Below are 15,484 nucleotides of genomic sequence, written 5' to 3'. Positions count from 1 at the left end.
CTGATAAATTCTCATTTAGTCTCTCCTGAAAAAAAAATTCCTTTTTCTCAATGCCATCATTCATTGCAATATTTTGGTTTTGGGTCACAGCTGGAGATGCCCAGGATTTACTTCTGGTTATGTGCTTATGGATTGCTCCTGTAAAGCTCAAGGGACTATACAAACTTCGAGCGATTAAACACAGGTCAACTGTGTGTGAGGCAAACACTGTACTATTACTCCCACTCCTATTAATGGCATTTTATAACTACTAAGAAAAGTCAGTTTACATTTTTAGGGTCAACAATTAACAAAAGCATTGGGAAAAGCCTTACATCAAGTCCCGTCTAACTAATGCATTGGTACATTAGATATTGGAGCATAACTCAGCCATTCCTACTTCCAGCTGAACTCAGCATGTAGAGTATTCCACGGTGGCACCGATACATGGGACACTTCTCGGGTGGCTGCAGCATCTCAGTGCTTTCAGCCCCTGTTCTCCAGGGTCTGATTAGACTAGAAAAAATTACCTTTATTACTTTCCTTAACCAGGAACTTAGGGACTTTTTTTTTCTTTGATAGACTCTGAGATGTATAAAGTGGAATTCTTGTTCTTCTTTTTCTTTCTTTTTTATTTTTTTGCTCTTTAAGTCATGTGTGGCCATACACAGGGGATACTCTCCTGGCTCTGTGCTCAGGAATTACTCCTGGCAGTGCTCAGGAGACTATATGGGATACTGAGAATCAAACTCTTCAAAAGGTAATTTGATATTTTTCCAAGAAGCAGTTGTTCCTTAGTTACAGGGCAGTTTGTACTGACATATTGGTTCCCATGCATTGATTCCTGGTGGTTCCCAGGCATTGGGTCCCGGCAAGTAAACAGGAAGCATTATTATCTTTTCCCAGGAAAGGGTATTTATATTTTTTTACTGGAGATTGTTATTTATTCACTGTCTGGAGTATTACAGGTAGAGGCCTAAAAGGATCTGTCTGCACTGGCCTTCCCACACTTTGTGGACACCGCCTTATCTCTTTTCCAAAGTTCACGCCTCGCTGTCTCGCACACAAGTTCCTGTTTGAATCAAGGTTCTTAGGTTGGTCATCACCTGTTTCTTTCATTTTGGTTTCACACTAAATGAAAAGTCAGCATATGTCAGTGAGTAACAAGGCCTTCAGAGGTGGGTCAGGTCACTGTTCTCCTTTTCAGTCATGAATTGAGAGAATCAGTACCCCTGAGCAAGTTCATGCTTCAAGTTCATGGTCCCTGAGGAGGACTTGCTGTACTTTTGGTTTTGAATGTGAATGTTGATCAAGATTGCCTCCTCACCAGTATGTTAAGAATCCTAACCTCTAATCTAACTTCCAAAGAAATATTGACTCTAGAGTCGACCTAGCACCGCGCTGGATCTCAGTTCTGTCATTATATTCTTTTTTTTTAAATAAAAATTTTATTTTATTAAATCACCGTGCAGAAGATTACAATGCTTTCAGGCTTAGGTCTCAGTTATAAAATGCTGAAACAACCATCCCTTCACCAGTGCCCATATACCACCACCAAAAAAAAAAAAACAACCCACACAGTACACCTCCCATCCCGCCCCCCCACCCCCTACCTTGTGACTGATTTTCATTTTACATTCTGTTTATTTTGGTTACATTCAATATTTCAACAAAAACCTCACTATTGTTGTTAGGAGTACCCCACTAGATTCAGACCTACTGTGAAGACAAATAAGGTCGCGCGGCCGCAGTAGAGGCCGCGCGGTTTTGAATTTCTGTACTTTAACACTAAGTCCAGGGAGATTTCTTCTAGATATTGGATCATTGCAGGCTTGAAAACCCCATCTGTGGTCGTCTTAATATGGCGGACAGCGCGCCCTTCATCCCCGGAGAGAAAGAGGCGAGAGAGAGAGAGAAATACCTTTCCCCTCCTGGGTGGGCACGGGGCCAAGGCTTAGTTCTCAGGCTGGAGACATTTTGCGAGGAGTTGCCCATGCCGAAAGAGGTTTTTCTGGGTCTGGATTCACGCTTGTGCAGCTGCGGAGAGGCCGCACATGCGTGCGGCCCCCGGGATCACATCTCGGCGGTCTGTCATTATATTCTTAGGCCTAAGTTTTTTCACAACTAAGAAGAGAGACATGTAAGTTGAGATGTAACCACGTGGTGTCAGATATTTAGCACTGAAGCACTGTCACAGTGTCACAGCACAATGAATTATTGTTCATTGATTTGCATGAGCTGGCACTAGTAACATCTTCATTGAGAGACTTGTTACTGTTTTTGGCATATTGAAAACACATAGGTAACTTGCCAGGCTCTGCCGTATTTATTTACTTGAAATTAAAAATGGTTGAAAACACATAGTAAATTCTGTGGTATTAAATCTGGTCACTCTTGGAGGTGTGAAGCAATATTTTATTGCATGTCTGGTCATGTTAGCTAGTGAGGAGTATGAAAGCTACACATGGTGTTTAGGTGACTGATTCTTGTCAGGTATATATTGTCCTTCCACTTTTTAAATTTATGAATGAGTGATATTTTGCTTATATGAATATTGTGCTTATTGCTCCTCATAATTATAATTGAGTCTGGTGGGGTGTCTGGTTTGACCCCTCCCTCAGATGCCGGAATTTGGAGGAGGCAGACAGAGGATCTTGTTTCCAGGTCTCGTTGAACCTAGAGTTGAAGGTCGCAAAGTTCTGCTTACCTGATTTTGTGGGGCTTCACTAGTGCATGAGGTTCGGCCCAAGTGTCCGGACAGCGGCCTGGACCCTGGTGATGACTTAGTAGTGGTTAGATGGTAGTGGATAGATGGATCTATCACATCTTCCAGAAAGGCAATGGAGAGGATTATTCATGACTTCTACTCGGATCTCTTTGACAGCCATGTTCACCTGCCCACATAGCAAATTCTGCAGGATGGATATATGGTTCCCAACGTCCTCCCTTCTGAAATCCGACATGCCATTTCACTGGTAAAGATGCATACAGCACCAGGTCCAGACAAGGTCAGACCTGAATACCTGAAGAATTTGCTGCCAGTACTCATCAATACACTGGCTTGACTCTTCACATGCTACCTGTCTGAATGCAAGGTTCCATCTCAGTGGAAAACCAGTAGGACCGTTCTGTTGTACAAGAAGGGAGACATCCATGACATCGGCAACTATCGCCCAATCTGCCTGCTGTCTGTCATCTACAAGTTGTTCACTCGTGTCATCCTGAATAGATTAGGCAGAACACTAGATGAAGGAAAACCATGTGAGCAGGCCGGGTTCCAAAGGGGAATCAGGATAGAACATATCCACACAGTGACCAAACACATTGAAGTTTCGCCAGAGTTCAAGATACCACTGTCTAACATTCATTGACTTAAAGAAGGCCTTCGATTCTGTTGAGACTGAAGCGGTCATCGAAGCCCTAGTCAAACAGGGCGTTTAAACTCGGTATACCAAAATCCTCCTCGAGCTGGCTTGTGGATTCACCACCAGGATCTCACCATTCTACAAGGAAGTGATCAATGATGTAAAAAGAGGGGTGGGGCAGGGTGATACCATTTCACCGAAACTCTTCAGTGCCACCCTGGAGAACATCATGCAATGACTAGAATGGGAAGGAATGGGAGTGAAGTTAGACGGTTGAAAATTACACCACCTCCGCTTCGCTGATGACATCGTTCTCATAACACCAAACATTAGCCAAGTGGCACAAATGCTGTCCGACTTCGACCACGAGTGTGGAAAGGTCGGATTGCAGCTGAATCTCAACAAGAAGATGCTCATGGAAAATGAACTAGTCCCTGAATCTCCATTTGCTCTCAATGTAATGAACATCTCTGAATGCAGCAGATATGTGTACCTGGGTTGAGAAATTAACATGAGGAATGACTTGGTTCCAGAACTACACAGGAGGAAGAGCAGCGTGGAATGTCTTCAAGAGTGTCGAAGAAGTGGTTAAGAGAATGAAGAACCTCCAACTCCGGGCACATTTTTTCGATTCCACCATTCTTCCTGCACTAACATATGCCCCAGAGACCTGGGCCCTACACAAACAAGATGAGAACTCTATTAGTGTATCCCAAAGAGGAATTGAAAGAGCTATTCTAGGAGTGTCACATCTCACTCAAGTGAGAGAAGGAATCCGGTGTTCTGACCTCCGTTGATGGTCAAAAATCAGGGACGCTTTCTCGTTTGCCAAGGCATCAAAAATCAGATGGGTCAGTCATGTAGTGCGAATCAGAGATGACAGCTGGACTAGAGCTGTTACCGACTGGATTCCACGGGACGTCAGAAGACCTCATGGCCGCCCACTAACTAGATGGTCAGATTTCTTCGTCCAATCCCTGAATAAACGATTTGAGGCTCGTCCTGTTCCTGGAGCAAGCAGATATCATTGAGCTGTACTGGCACAGGACAAGGAAAAATGGAGATGTTACTGGCACTCGCTGGAGCAAATCGAAGCTCAACGGGACAACAAGTGATACAAGTGATACATAATTATAATGGATATAATACTAATTTTGTTGTTCTGCCATGATGATTTAAATAAACTTATCTACAAAATATTGGAATATGCCTAGAACAGTTAATGTTAATGATAAGTACTTTACATCATCATTATTATTGATGGACACTTTGGTGACGGAGAATATTAAATATCTCTGATCAGTTAGGATGCACGTAGTTTTACTGTTCCTCTAGTTCTTGGTAGAGAGTTTCATATCATTTTAAGGGAAACATTACTGTTGCCTGTTAATGAATAATTGTGTCTTCATGGTACTATAAAACTGACATCAGCTCCTTCATTCCCAATAGCTCTAAGTAAATCCATTCCTTTTTATTTAATTTTATATATTTTCTGCTTTGGTTCATTGATTTTTAGGCCACATCTGATTATGGTCATGGCTTACTCCTGGCAGTGTTCAGGGGACCATATCAGGTACCAGGGATTGAACTTGGATTGGCCACATGCAAGGCCAGTACCCTACCCAATGTACAGTCTCTGTAGACCTCCATTATTTTTTCAGATTCCTCTCCTTAAAGGAATGAGACAGCTAAAATGAGTTTTATAGTTTAAAATTGGACATGTTAACCAGATTTCCCATTTTAAAAATTATGGCATTCCTGCTACTATATTTCAATTATTACTAGCTTCATTTCCTTACATGTATGTGGTCATGATAGTCTGGTGGAACGCGTATTGGTAGATCCAGGACTTAACCTATCAAAAATCAAGAATTTTGGAAATGCCCAGGCCTCAAAGTACATCTGGGAATGGTCCCTTAAAAATGATAGTTTCATATGAATTTCACTGCTCTATTCTGTTTGTTAAGATTTTGTTGAGGAATTTTTCACATATGGTCTTTGGAGATGTTGGTCTATAATTATCTATCTTAGTAGTATCATTGTATGATTTTGTCAATAGGGGAATTAACATTAGCTTCATAATTTATAAAGATTCTGATTTATTCAATTTTTGTGAATGACAATATTTTTATTTAATAGAATTTTTCATCTATGTTCATTGGGAATATTAGTTTCTACCTTTTAAAAATAATTTTGAATACTTAGTAAATATTTTGGATTCTCAGTACTAGTAATAGGTTGGAGAGACAGCACAGATGATAGGGTGTTTGCCTTGCACGGGGCAGGACAGGGTTTGATTCCTCTGCCCCTCTTGGAGAGCCTGGCAAGCTACAGAGAATATCTCGCCCGCATTGCAGAGCCTGGCAAGCTACCCATGGCATTGTCGATATGCCAAAATTAGTAACATCCAATATCACAGTGGAGAGGCTACTGGTGCCCGCTCTCATAAACTGATGAGCAATAGGATGACAGTGTCAGTGACAATGACAGTACTACTTATAATAGGATGCATATCTTACAGAAAAACAATATAAACCATTCCTTTATTATGTATACCACAAGAAACGGAAATATAAATGAAAAGGGAAACATGTATACTCTTCTGAAATAGTGTTGCCTAAGTTTATTTCAAAATCCTTTTTCACAACCAGAAGTGAACTTCAAGGCCCCTTATCCATACTACCACAGCAATATGAAGAAACAGCGCAAATCCCCGCCACAAGGGGAGGACGAAGAAAAGAGTCTTGATGCATCAGTAGACCTTACCTACTAACTGGAGCTCTCCTATAAAGAATTCACAGGTGAAATCCTCAAGATGTTCAATTAACTCAATCAAAAGTTTGACAAGCTATTCGTCACATTAAAGGAGGACCTCACAGAAACGATACAACAGACAGCTGAGAAATTACGGGAAGAAATGAGAACAGAAGGAAAAAACCTACAGAAGGAAATGTCACAAATAAAGGATTTGGTAGATGAATTAAAAAACTCAGTGGGTGCCCTCAACAATAGAATGACTTCAGCAGAGGACAGAATCAGTGAGCTTGAAGATCAGCTCCAGGCAGCCTACAGGCAACAGCAATCAATGAGGAGAGACCTCAAAATAGCTCTAGGGAGAATTAGAGTCCTAGGGGATGAATTCAAGAGGAACAACATTAGAATCATTGGACTACCAGAAGGACAGGGAACCAAGCCCAATGAAAAAGCCACAGTCAAAAAAATCATTGCTGAAAAGTTCCCAGAGCTGGACAATGCAGACATCCACATTAATAAGTTTTTAAAGCAACAGAATACACATTCTTCTCGAGTAAACATGAAAAATTTTGAAGAAAAAATTTTATGTTGAGACAGGAAAAAATTTGAATAATTTTAAGAAAAGTAAAATCATATCAATATTTAAGAAAAATTGTAGAAAACTAAAAATTAATCAGAAAAATGCTTAACGAAATCAGAAATATGTGGAGATTAAGCAACATGGTTCTGAATAATAACTGGATCATTAAAAAAAAACGCAGAAATGAGAAAAACCTGGAGGCAAAGGAAATTGAACATAATGACATTCCTAAAATTTTGGGATGGAGTAAATGTGAAAGTATGAGGTCCATCCTCAGAAGAAAATTAAAAGCTTAAATAAATGATCTAGCTTTTTACTTTAAAAACTTCCTTAAATAAAAGCAAAAATCAACATTATGAAACAAAGATTTTTTAACAACTCAATACAGGAAGTTTATTAAGAGATGGTTCTTTGAAATGACAAGTACATTGACAAGTCTTTAGCAATAGTCAAGAAAGAAGAGCACCTCCATCCAAAAGTTGTCTAGGAGATGACTTGAGGGTCTGGAGCACACATTTCCTACGCAGAAGGTTTCTGTAAACTTTCTAGCACTGCACAATCCTCCAGGAACTTACTGGAGTGAATCCCAACTATTGACCCAGGAGTATTTTCTAGGTATCACTAATGTGCATCTATCCCCTAAAATAAATAATAGTAGATTAGCCACTGGCAGTATGAAAATTGATGTCCTCTAAGTCCTTTTAGCTCAATTCCATTATGCCTTTGGTCACAGGTTTCTGTCCAGTATCAGCTCATCAGATTGCTGACTACTTGCACTTTATGATCTCTGATTCTCCCCTCTCCTGATGTAATAGAAATGTTTCTTAGCTCAAATGTCCACAATTCTGATTTCTTTAGAGTTGAGATAATGGAAAATCTTCTCATTCATTTAATAAGGAGAACTTCCATGGATTGGTTTATCATGATGCCTCACAGGATGTTGTGCAACCATTTAATGTTTATATGTTCTTTGTGTTGATACCCCGGGAGCACTTACAAAACTGGTATTTTGGGCCACTTGACAATCTCTTTAAACTGTCTCTTCTCTTTCATTATTTGTATATAAGAAAGCCAAAATTTATGGGTGTTGATTTTGTAGCCTACCACTTTACTATATCAACTTATTGTTTCTAGGAGTTTTTCTGTAGGGTCTTTAAGGTTTTCTAAATATATTATCGTATCATCTGAAAATAGTGATAATTTGACCTCTTCCGTTCCTATCTGTATGCCCTTGATATCTTTTTCTTTTCTAACTGCTATGGCCAGGACTTCCAGTACTATATTGAATAGGAGTGGCGAAAGTGGGCCTTGTCTTGTGCCCGATCTTAGAGGGAAGGTTTTTAGTTTTTACCCATTGAGAATGATACTTGCCATGGGCTTGTGATAGATGACTTTGACTATACTGAGGAAAGTTTCTTCGATGCCCAGTTTGAACTGAACATTTTAAATATCTGCAGCCTATTGTGTCAACTATGTCAGATAAAGCTAGAAAGAGGAAAGGGATGAGATAGTAGACTGGAATAATCCTAAACCAATAAAATAACTTTAATTAATTTTTTATAAAGAGGATTTTAGACACAGATGGTTTCATGGATGAATTTTTTCATAATCCTAAAGGAAGAAATAGTACAAATTAACCCTGACTAGAAATTTCTTGAATAAGTTTTCATTTTGTTTTGTTTCTTTTCTTTTTTGGGTCACACCTGGTGATGCACAGGGGTCATTCCTGTCTCTGCACTCAGGAATTACCCCTGGTGGTGCTCAGGGGACCATATGGGATGCTGGGAATCGAACCCGGGTCGGCCTCGTCCAAGGCAAATACCATACCCGCTGTGCAATCTCTCCAGCCCCATTGAACAATTATTTTTGAGTTCCAATTTTCCTATTTCTTTTTCACTTGTCTTTTAAAATCATTTTTAGATTATCATTTCTAGACTGGGTTATTTGAATAAGCCATCTTTAACAAATCAGCCTGTGTCTACATAAAAAAAATGAGGTCAAAGGCCTGAACTAAGAAAAAGCCTTAGTAGTTATAGGTTCTCTCTTTTCCAGGACAAAAAGTTAAAAGATGGTGAAAGAAGTGACACCTTTGACAGGTATCAATATTGAGAGGACAAGGATGCTTGTATACACAAAAAGAAGCTTGTATAGACTAAAAGAACCTAACTTCATCTGAACTCTACTGACTTTTTAGGACTGTACTAAGCTCTGATAGGGGTATGAGAGGAAAGAATAAGTTGTATATCCTTGTGCTACTGGGAAATGCTTTTTTTTTGGAGGGAGAGGGTCCAAGAATCATATGCAAATGTTCTCTCTGTAGCAAGTCTGAAAGTTGGAATATCCCATTTCCAACATGTGGGGTATGTGTCACTATATGTTAGATATAGATGAACTCTGTTGGATACAGATGGCTGATTTTCTGAATATTTGTATCACATAACTATGTGTATTTGTACAGACACTTAGATCTTTATTAAGGAATTAGGAGTTTGTAACTGAGGGCGAGAGTAACCAGTTGTCTGAGCGATTAAGTCACTCCAAATGTGTAGCAATATCAAGGATTCTATATGCATTATTCTTTTTTTGGAATATACAAAGTGATAGCAACTGTGAACATGTGTTATGCATCTGAGTCCCTAAGCATGATTGACCTCATTGATACTTAATGAAAGCTCAATGATGATTTACTTTTTACACTTTGAATTTTATAAATGCTGGAACAAAGGTTGAGGGAATTTACTTTACTTATGTAGCATTAACAGTGAATGAGTGTTGGATCCTGCATCCAGCCCTGGCTGACCTGAACATTGGCTGGTGTTGGAGCAGCTCAGCCATTTCTGCTTCAGCAAGAATTAAACAGGCAGGGAACAGCCAGATTTCCCTGATACCTGGGACTTTCTCTCAGGTGGCCCAAGCAGCTAAGTCCCTCCAGTCCCTGCACGGGCTATTCCCCAAGGTCTGATTGGACTGGAGGCAATTACTCTAGTTTCTTTTCTTAACCAGGAGCTTAGGGAAATTTGCTTGCTCTTCTGTATAAGATCTACAGACTGATGCTCTTCTTAATTGTTCAGGGTATCAGAACAGAAAGTTCAGTAGGTGCTGGGCGCATGGGTGCTTCTTTCTACTCTTTTTATTCTGATGTCTATGATAGAATGTGGTGACTCAGAAACTAGATGGGAAGGTGCCTGAGCTACCCATGAGTGCTGAGGCCAGAGTGAGGAGTGAAGTGTGAATTCTAGGAGAGCAAGATGTGTCTCTGTGTGTTTAGAAAAATGTGTGATTTTCATGTGAGTCTGTGTGCTGATTCCTGTTGGTGTGATGTGAATATTTGTATATTTCTTCAAAAATTGTGTTGGATGTGTGTGATATATCTCCTTATATAGAAAGGAAAATAGAGAAAAACAGAAGGAGATAAGAAGAGATATGGATGTTGGGACTGTGGAAGATGCATGATATACATGATTGGATTCTTTCCTGTCATTGGTCAGAAAACAGGGAGCCAAATAAATTTCTATTAAGTACACGAAGAGCAGTACTGAGTGATTTGGGATGTGTGGTCAAAATCTGCTCTGTTCATCTTCACTGACTTACATATTCTCCAACATTAGGTATTGCAGATCTAATATTTAAATATGAGACTGAAGTGTCTGATCAGACAAATTTGTGTCCAACTACAGAGGGCAGTTTTCTAATTTTGCCAATAACCAGCATGGGGAAAATAGGCTCAAATACTTAGTGATGTGATATTTTGAATATTGACTTATTGAGTTTTCATGCTTTATTATACTGTTTGTATTTGCTCATGTTTTTGAAAAAGTAGTGGTGGTGAAAGTAAATGACTAGGAAGCACCGATCATACCAATGCAGATCTGCATTACTGCTCTGATTAAATATGATCATGTTGGTTTCCACCTCTAGGAAGGTATCACATAATACCTAATGTATTAGTGCCTCAATAGGTAATATTAGGATATTATCTGAAGACTGATTCTTACATATCTGTATCTGAAATAGTTTCCACTTATATAGGGTAAATATTTGATCACAATACAATATCAAAACTACAGATGAAAAATGTACAGAAATTATTTAGTATCATGCCTGACATACAATAAGTTCTCAAAGAAGATGAAGTATAACCTTTATCTCTCCCCAATTGTTGAAGTGTTATTGTCATCAAGATTCTTATTTCTCCAATGTCTGAGTAAACGTAGGTTAAAAATCTAAGGAATTTAAGAAAACTCCTATACAGGCCCTTCTCACAATTTTGGACATGGCCTGACATTTCCAGCTTATGCTGAGCTGTCTTCTGAGGTGTTGCCTACATCAAATCTCCCACAACGGTCTGCTAATTTTCTTCTAGTTTCTTCCAGGGAGGACATTCACAGAACATGTCCATGAGCATCCTGGCCTTGGTGGAAGGCTCAAGTCATTGTCATCCCAGGTGGACATGAACCAAGATATCCAGTTTCCCTAAGTAACATAATGGTTCCTAGTGGACTTATCCATCTTCTCCTAAACAGGAATACAAAAGGTCTGTATGGTTAATTCTTGGCACTATGTGTTTGTCAATTCTAATTTCTAACTTAGAGCTTCTAAGAGAATATTAAGTTTAGAGCCTACCATCGGAGACCTGTGGGTCAAAGGTTTTTTTATTTATGTCTAAATTATCAGGTTGTTCATATCTTTGAAGTGATACTGCAATATATACCATTTAAGTTGCCATATATATTATACAGCACCAAATACATATTTATTTGAAATTAAAATATTCAAAACACTGGGGATATATGATCTATTAATATGATTAGTTTTGATGTGAAGTGATATTACAAAGCATATCTGGTTATTATAACAGAAAGAATTATGAGAATTATCTACAGTGGTTAGGAGATGGATTATCTCTAAAAGATATATTTTCACCTATTTTACTTATGAATGATGTAACTTTGCACATTTAGATAACATATCTATTGTCCTCAGTTATTAAAATGGATTAAATGCTGCTTCTTTGTGCTCTGCTGAGGCTTTATAAATAAAATTGTACATAAAATATGCACAAAACAGTAACAACAAGTCTCACAATAGAGACATTTCTGGTGCCCGCTCAAGCAAATCAGTGAGCAATGGGATGACAGCGACACAGTGATATAAATCTCTTGGAATGATGTGTGCATAGTGTCTAAAAAGGATCAATGTCTGACACTATTATTAATGTTGATAGTCACTTTTGGTAAAGAAAATGCTACCTAGATATCTCTGACCAGTGAGGATCCAACAATTTTCATGGTAGTTATTCTATCCCCATGTAGTTTCACATTTTAAACGTAAATGATGAAAGTTATCTATTGTTGTTCAGGTATTTTGCTTTGTTTTGTTTTTTGGCACGTCCGGCTGTGCCCGGGCTTACTTCGGGCAGTATTCAGAGAGCCATCTGAGGGCCTGGGGATTGAACATCAGCATGACACACGTGCTACCTCTGTGGATGTCCATTTCTTTATGTTGTCACTGTCATGTCATGGATATGCTCGAGCAGGCACCAGTAACTACTCCGTTGTGAGAAATGTTGTTACTGTTTTTGGAATATCAAATATGTGCAGGCGAGTTACTCTCAGTAGCTTGTCGGGCTCTCCAAGGGGAATGGAGGAATCTAACCTAGGTCGGCCGCGTGCAACGCAAATGCCCTACCCACTGTGCTATCGCTCCAACCCATCTTTATGTTATCATAGTAAATTATTAAGACTGACCAGGCATGACACAAGGTATAGCTCATAAAACACTGAGACTGTGTTGTGCTCAGAGAGCTTTTGGTAGTACCTGGGACAAAATATATTTTTGATCCTTTTTTTTTCTGAGAAAATGAAAATTATCCTCCTGTTCAAGAAGGAAGTCTGTTAGTCATAGTGAAGTGATATATCATTGGCATCTTAATGGTACAAACTCTGGTTTATGCGTCATCTGGTTTGAGATATAGGCAGGAGACTTGTTTAAATGTAAGACTTTCATATAAAAAGTGGCATTATTATAACACTATGGCTATAAAAGTTCCAGACTTTTCTCTTTTTATTTCACTCCGAGCAGAAACATGAACAGCGTACAAAGGGATAATAAGACCGCTGTGTCTGAATTTCTGCTTATGGGACTCCCAATACCTCCAGAACATCAGGGTTTGTTTTTCACCCTATTCCTGGTCATGTACCTGGCCACGGTGGTGGGGAACCTGCTCATCATCCTGCTCATCCGGATGGACTCTCGTCTCCACACCCCAATGTACTTCTTCCTCAGCCACTTGGCTCTCACTGACGTGTCCTTCTCATCTGTCACTGTGCCCAAAATGTTGATGGACATGCAGAGCATTCACAAGTCCATCCCCTATGCAGGGTGCATGTCACAGATATATTTTTTCATCTGGTTTGGTTGTGTTGACAACTTTCTTCTTGCATTGATGGCCTATGACAGGTATGTGGCCATCTGTCACCCACTCCACTATGTCACTATCATGAGGCAAGAAAAATGTGTCTCATTAGTTTCTGCATCCTGGATCTACTGTTCTCTCCGTTCTCTGTTGCACACCCTCCTCTTGGTTCGAGTGTCCTTTTGTGAGGACATTACCATCCCACACTTCTTCTGTGAACTCCCAGTTCTCTTGAAGATGAGCTGTTCAGACGTCTCACTCAATGAATGGGTTCTCTTCATTGAGGTTGGAATAGCTGTTTTCCTGCCATTTTTCACTATTGTGGGCTCTTATATTCGTATATGGGCCACTGTGCTGAAGGATCCTTCTGCTAAGAGATTCTTCAAAGTCCTTTCTACCTGTGGTTCCCATCTCCTCGTTGTGTCTTTATTCTATGGATCCATTGCAGAAGTATATTTTTTCTCCTCGCCATCCATATCCAGTAATAAATACATAGCTGCTTCTGTGATGTACATGATAGTCACCCCCATGCTGAACCCTTTTATCTACAGCCTGAGAAACAGAGATATAAAACAGGCCCTAAAATTATTTGCTAACAGAATGAAGTCTTGTAGCTCCAATAACTTCATATGAATTCATTTTCAAATATAGAGTCAGATGAAAATGGAAGCTATTTTCTCAGCTCTGGCATTCTGCGTGATGAAACTGTCTTCAACCACATAACAGAGTGGTTGGAATTCTCAGTTCACATTCTTCTGACATTCCTCAGACAGATTTCATTTCTCTGTTATATTTCACTGACTGGGTTTTTTTCATACAATATAGAGCTCATGGTGCTGTATTTCAGCTTGTTGAGTTTAGGAATGGGAAAGAATTAAAGATGATAACTGGCTGGAATGAAAAAGTAATTACTTTAAGCTTCATAAAATGTGGTGTGCTATTTTTGGAATATTAGTGGTGTAAAGTTGAGAGGTCCAGGAGTAGATTCAATCATGGGTGAGGCTCCACCTGAGCGTGTGAAGAGCAGCCGTGAGCTGCTGAGCTGGGTCCTTTGGGCTCCTTTGACGCCCAGATAACTAAGAAACAGAGTAGACTTTCCAAGCAAAGTGAGTGACTCGAAGAACTTGAGGATGTTATTTGGAGGATGTTATTTGGAGGCACAAATAGTAAAATACTTTCCCATCAACTCCTGCAATTGAGATACCACTAAAGAAGACAAATGTGGGCTTGCTGTCCAGGGCACTAATGGAAAAAACATTTTATTTCTTATTTTTTTTTGTTAAAGCACCATGACTTATAATTATTTGTAGTTGAGTTTTAGACATGTTATGTTCCAGACCTAACCCTATCACCAGTGTCTATTCCCTTCCCCAGGTTTCCCTCCATTTCCTTCCCCCACCTCAATCCTGCCACCTAGACAGACACATTCTCGAGAATTTAGTTGTAGTTTGGATCTCTTATTTTCAGAGTTGTAGGTATATGATACAGACATTTGGTTATACCATTTTCATTGAAGAGAGGACCCTTGGCCCTTTGCTGATTCCTATTGCTTCCCGTGGAGACACACTCCCCTCTTGCAATACTTAGCTTTTCCTAGCATCAGCACAGCCATTTTGGAAAGAAGCAGCTCTAACCGGCGCTCAGATGAACCTGCCTCACTCTGCCAAACCATCAGTTGGACCAGACACTCTTTATGGGAATCAGCTGAAAAGGCAGAATTACCCTGCATGAAGTCAGTGGAGATAACTACAGAACTGAGTAAGGAAAAGTGTCACCAGGATGTTGTATGAGATGATCTGGAAACGCCCCTGTCTTCTTAGAGCATAAAAGGACCCTGGAAACAGGGGAAGGGTGTCCCTCCTACTGGAGGGCGTGGCCCACATGGGTCAGCTTTCTCAGCCTTCTCAGCTGTTTCTGCTTCTGAACTCAATGCTTCTTCGACGTGTGACGAATAAACTTTATACCGCAAAGCTTATTGTTTTGTGTGGTCTCTCTGATCCAGAACCCTAACACTTCCCATCTAGCTCTACTCTTTAGTTCTTTTGACTTTGTTTCTTAAGTGAAAGACTTTATTGCACCCCAGAGTGCAAGGAAGTAGGAACAATGCTCAATCTAGGTATCATGTATATGGGCAGAAGGAAGAACTGAAAATTTCTGTCTTGCCTATTTCCTAAAGAACCATGGAAGGTGGATCTGGGATAAACAAGCTGGGAACCTTAAGGCCATTACATCACCTAGCTATCTACCTGTTGATCATTATTCATTTTTTCTATTTCTTCTTAAGACAGATATCATATTTAACAGGTCTTAGGTGTGGGGGTTCTTTTGAAGAAAAGCGGCAAACAGAAAAAAAGTACAGAGCTCTCAGAATCTGTGTTGCAAACCATAATG

The 15,484-nt window shown here is 39.7% G+C and overlaps 1 protein-coding gene across 1 annotated transcript in view; it reads left to right on the top strand.

Annotated features, from left to right (window-relative positions):
* Positions 1–13,726, top strand: part of LOC105943184 (olfactory receptor 1J4-like) — a 32,694-nt gene extending 18,968 nt beyond the window's left edge. Inside the window, exon 2 of the mRNA XM_055124726.1 lies at positions 12,772–13,726. Within this exon, the coding sequence (XP_054980701.1) occupies positions 12,772–13,726 (955 nt within the window). The remainder of the gene's footprint in view (positions 1–12,771) is intronic.
* Positions 13,727–15,484: the final 1,758 nt, after the last annotated feature.

The sequence above is a fragment of the Sorex araneus genome, chromosome 1 (assembly GCF_027595985.1).
Source record: "Sorex araneus isolate mSorAra2 chromosome 1, mSorAra2.pri, whole genome shotgun sequence".
NCBI lineage: Eukaryota > Metazoa > Chordata > Mammalia > Eulipotyphla > Soricidae > Sorex > Sorex araneus.
This window is presented reverse-complemented; position numbering and strand designations above follow the sequence as displayed.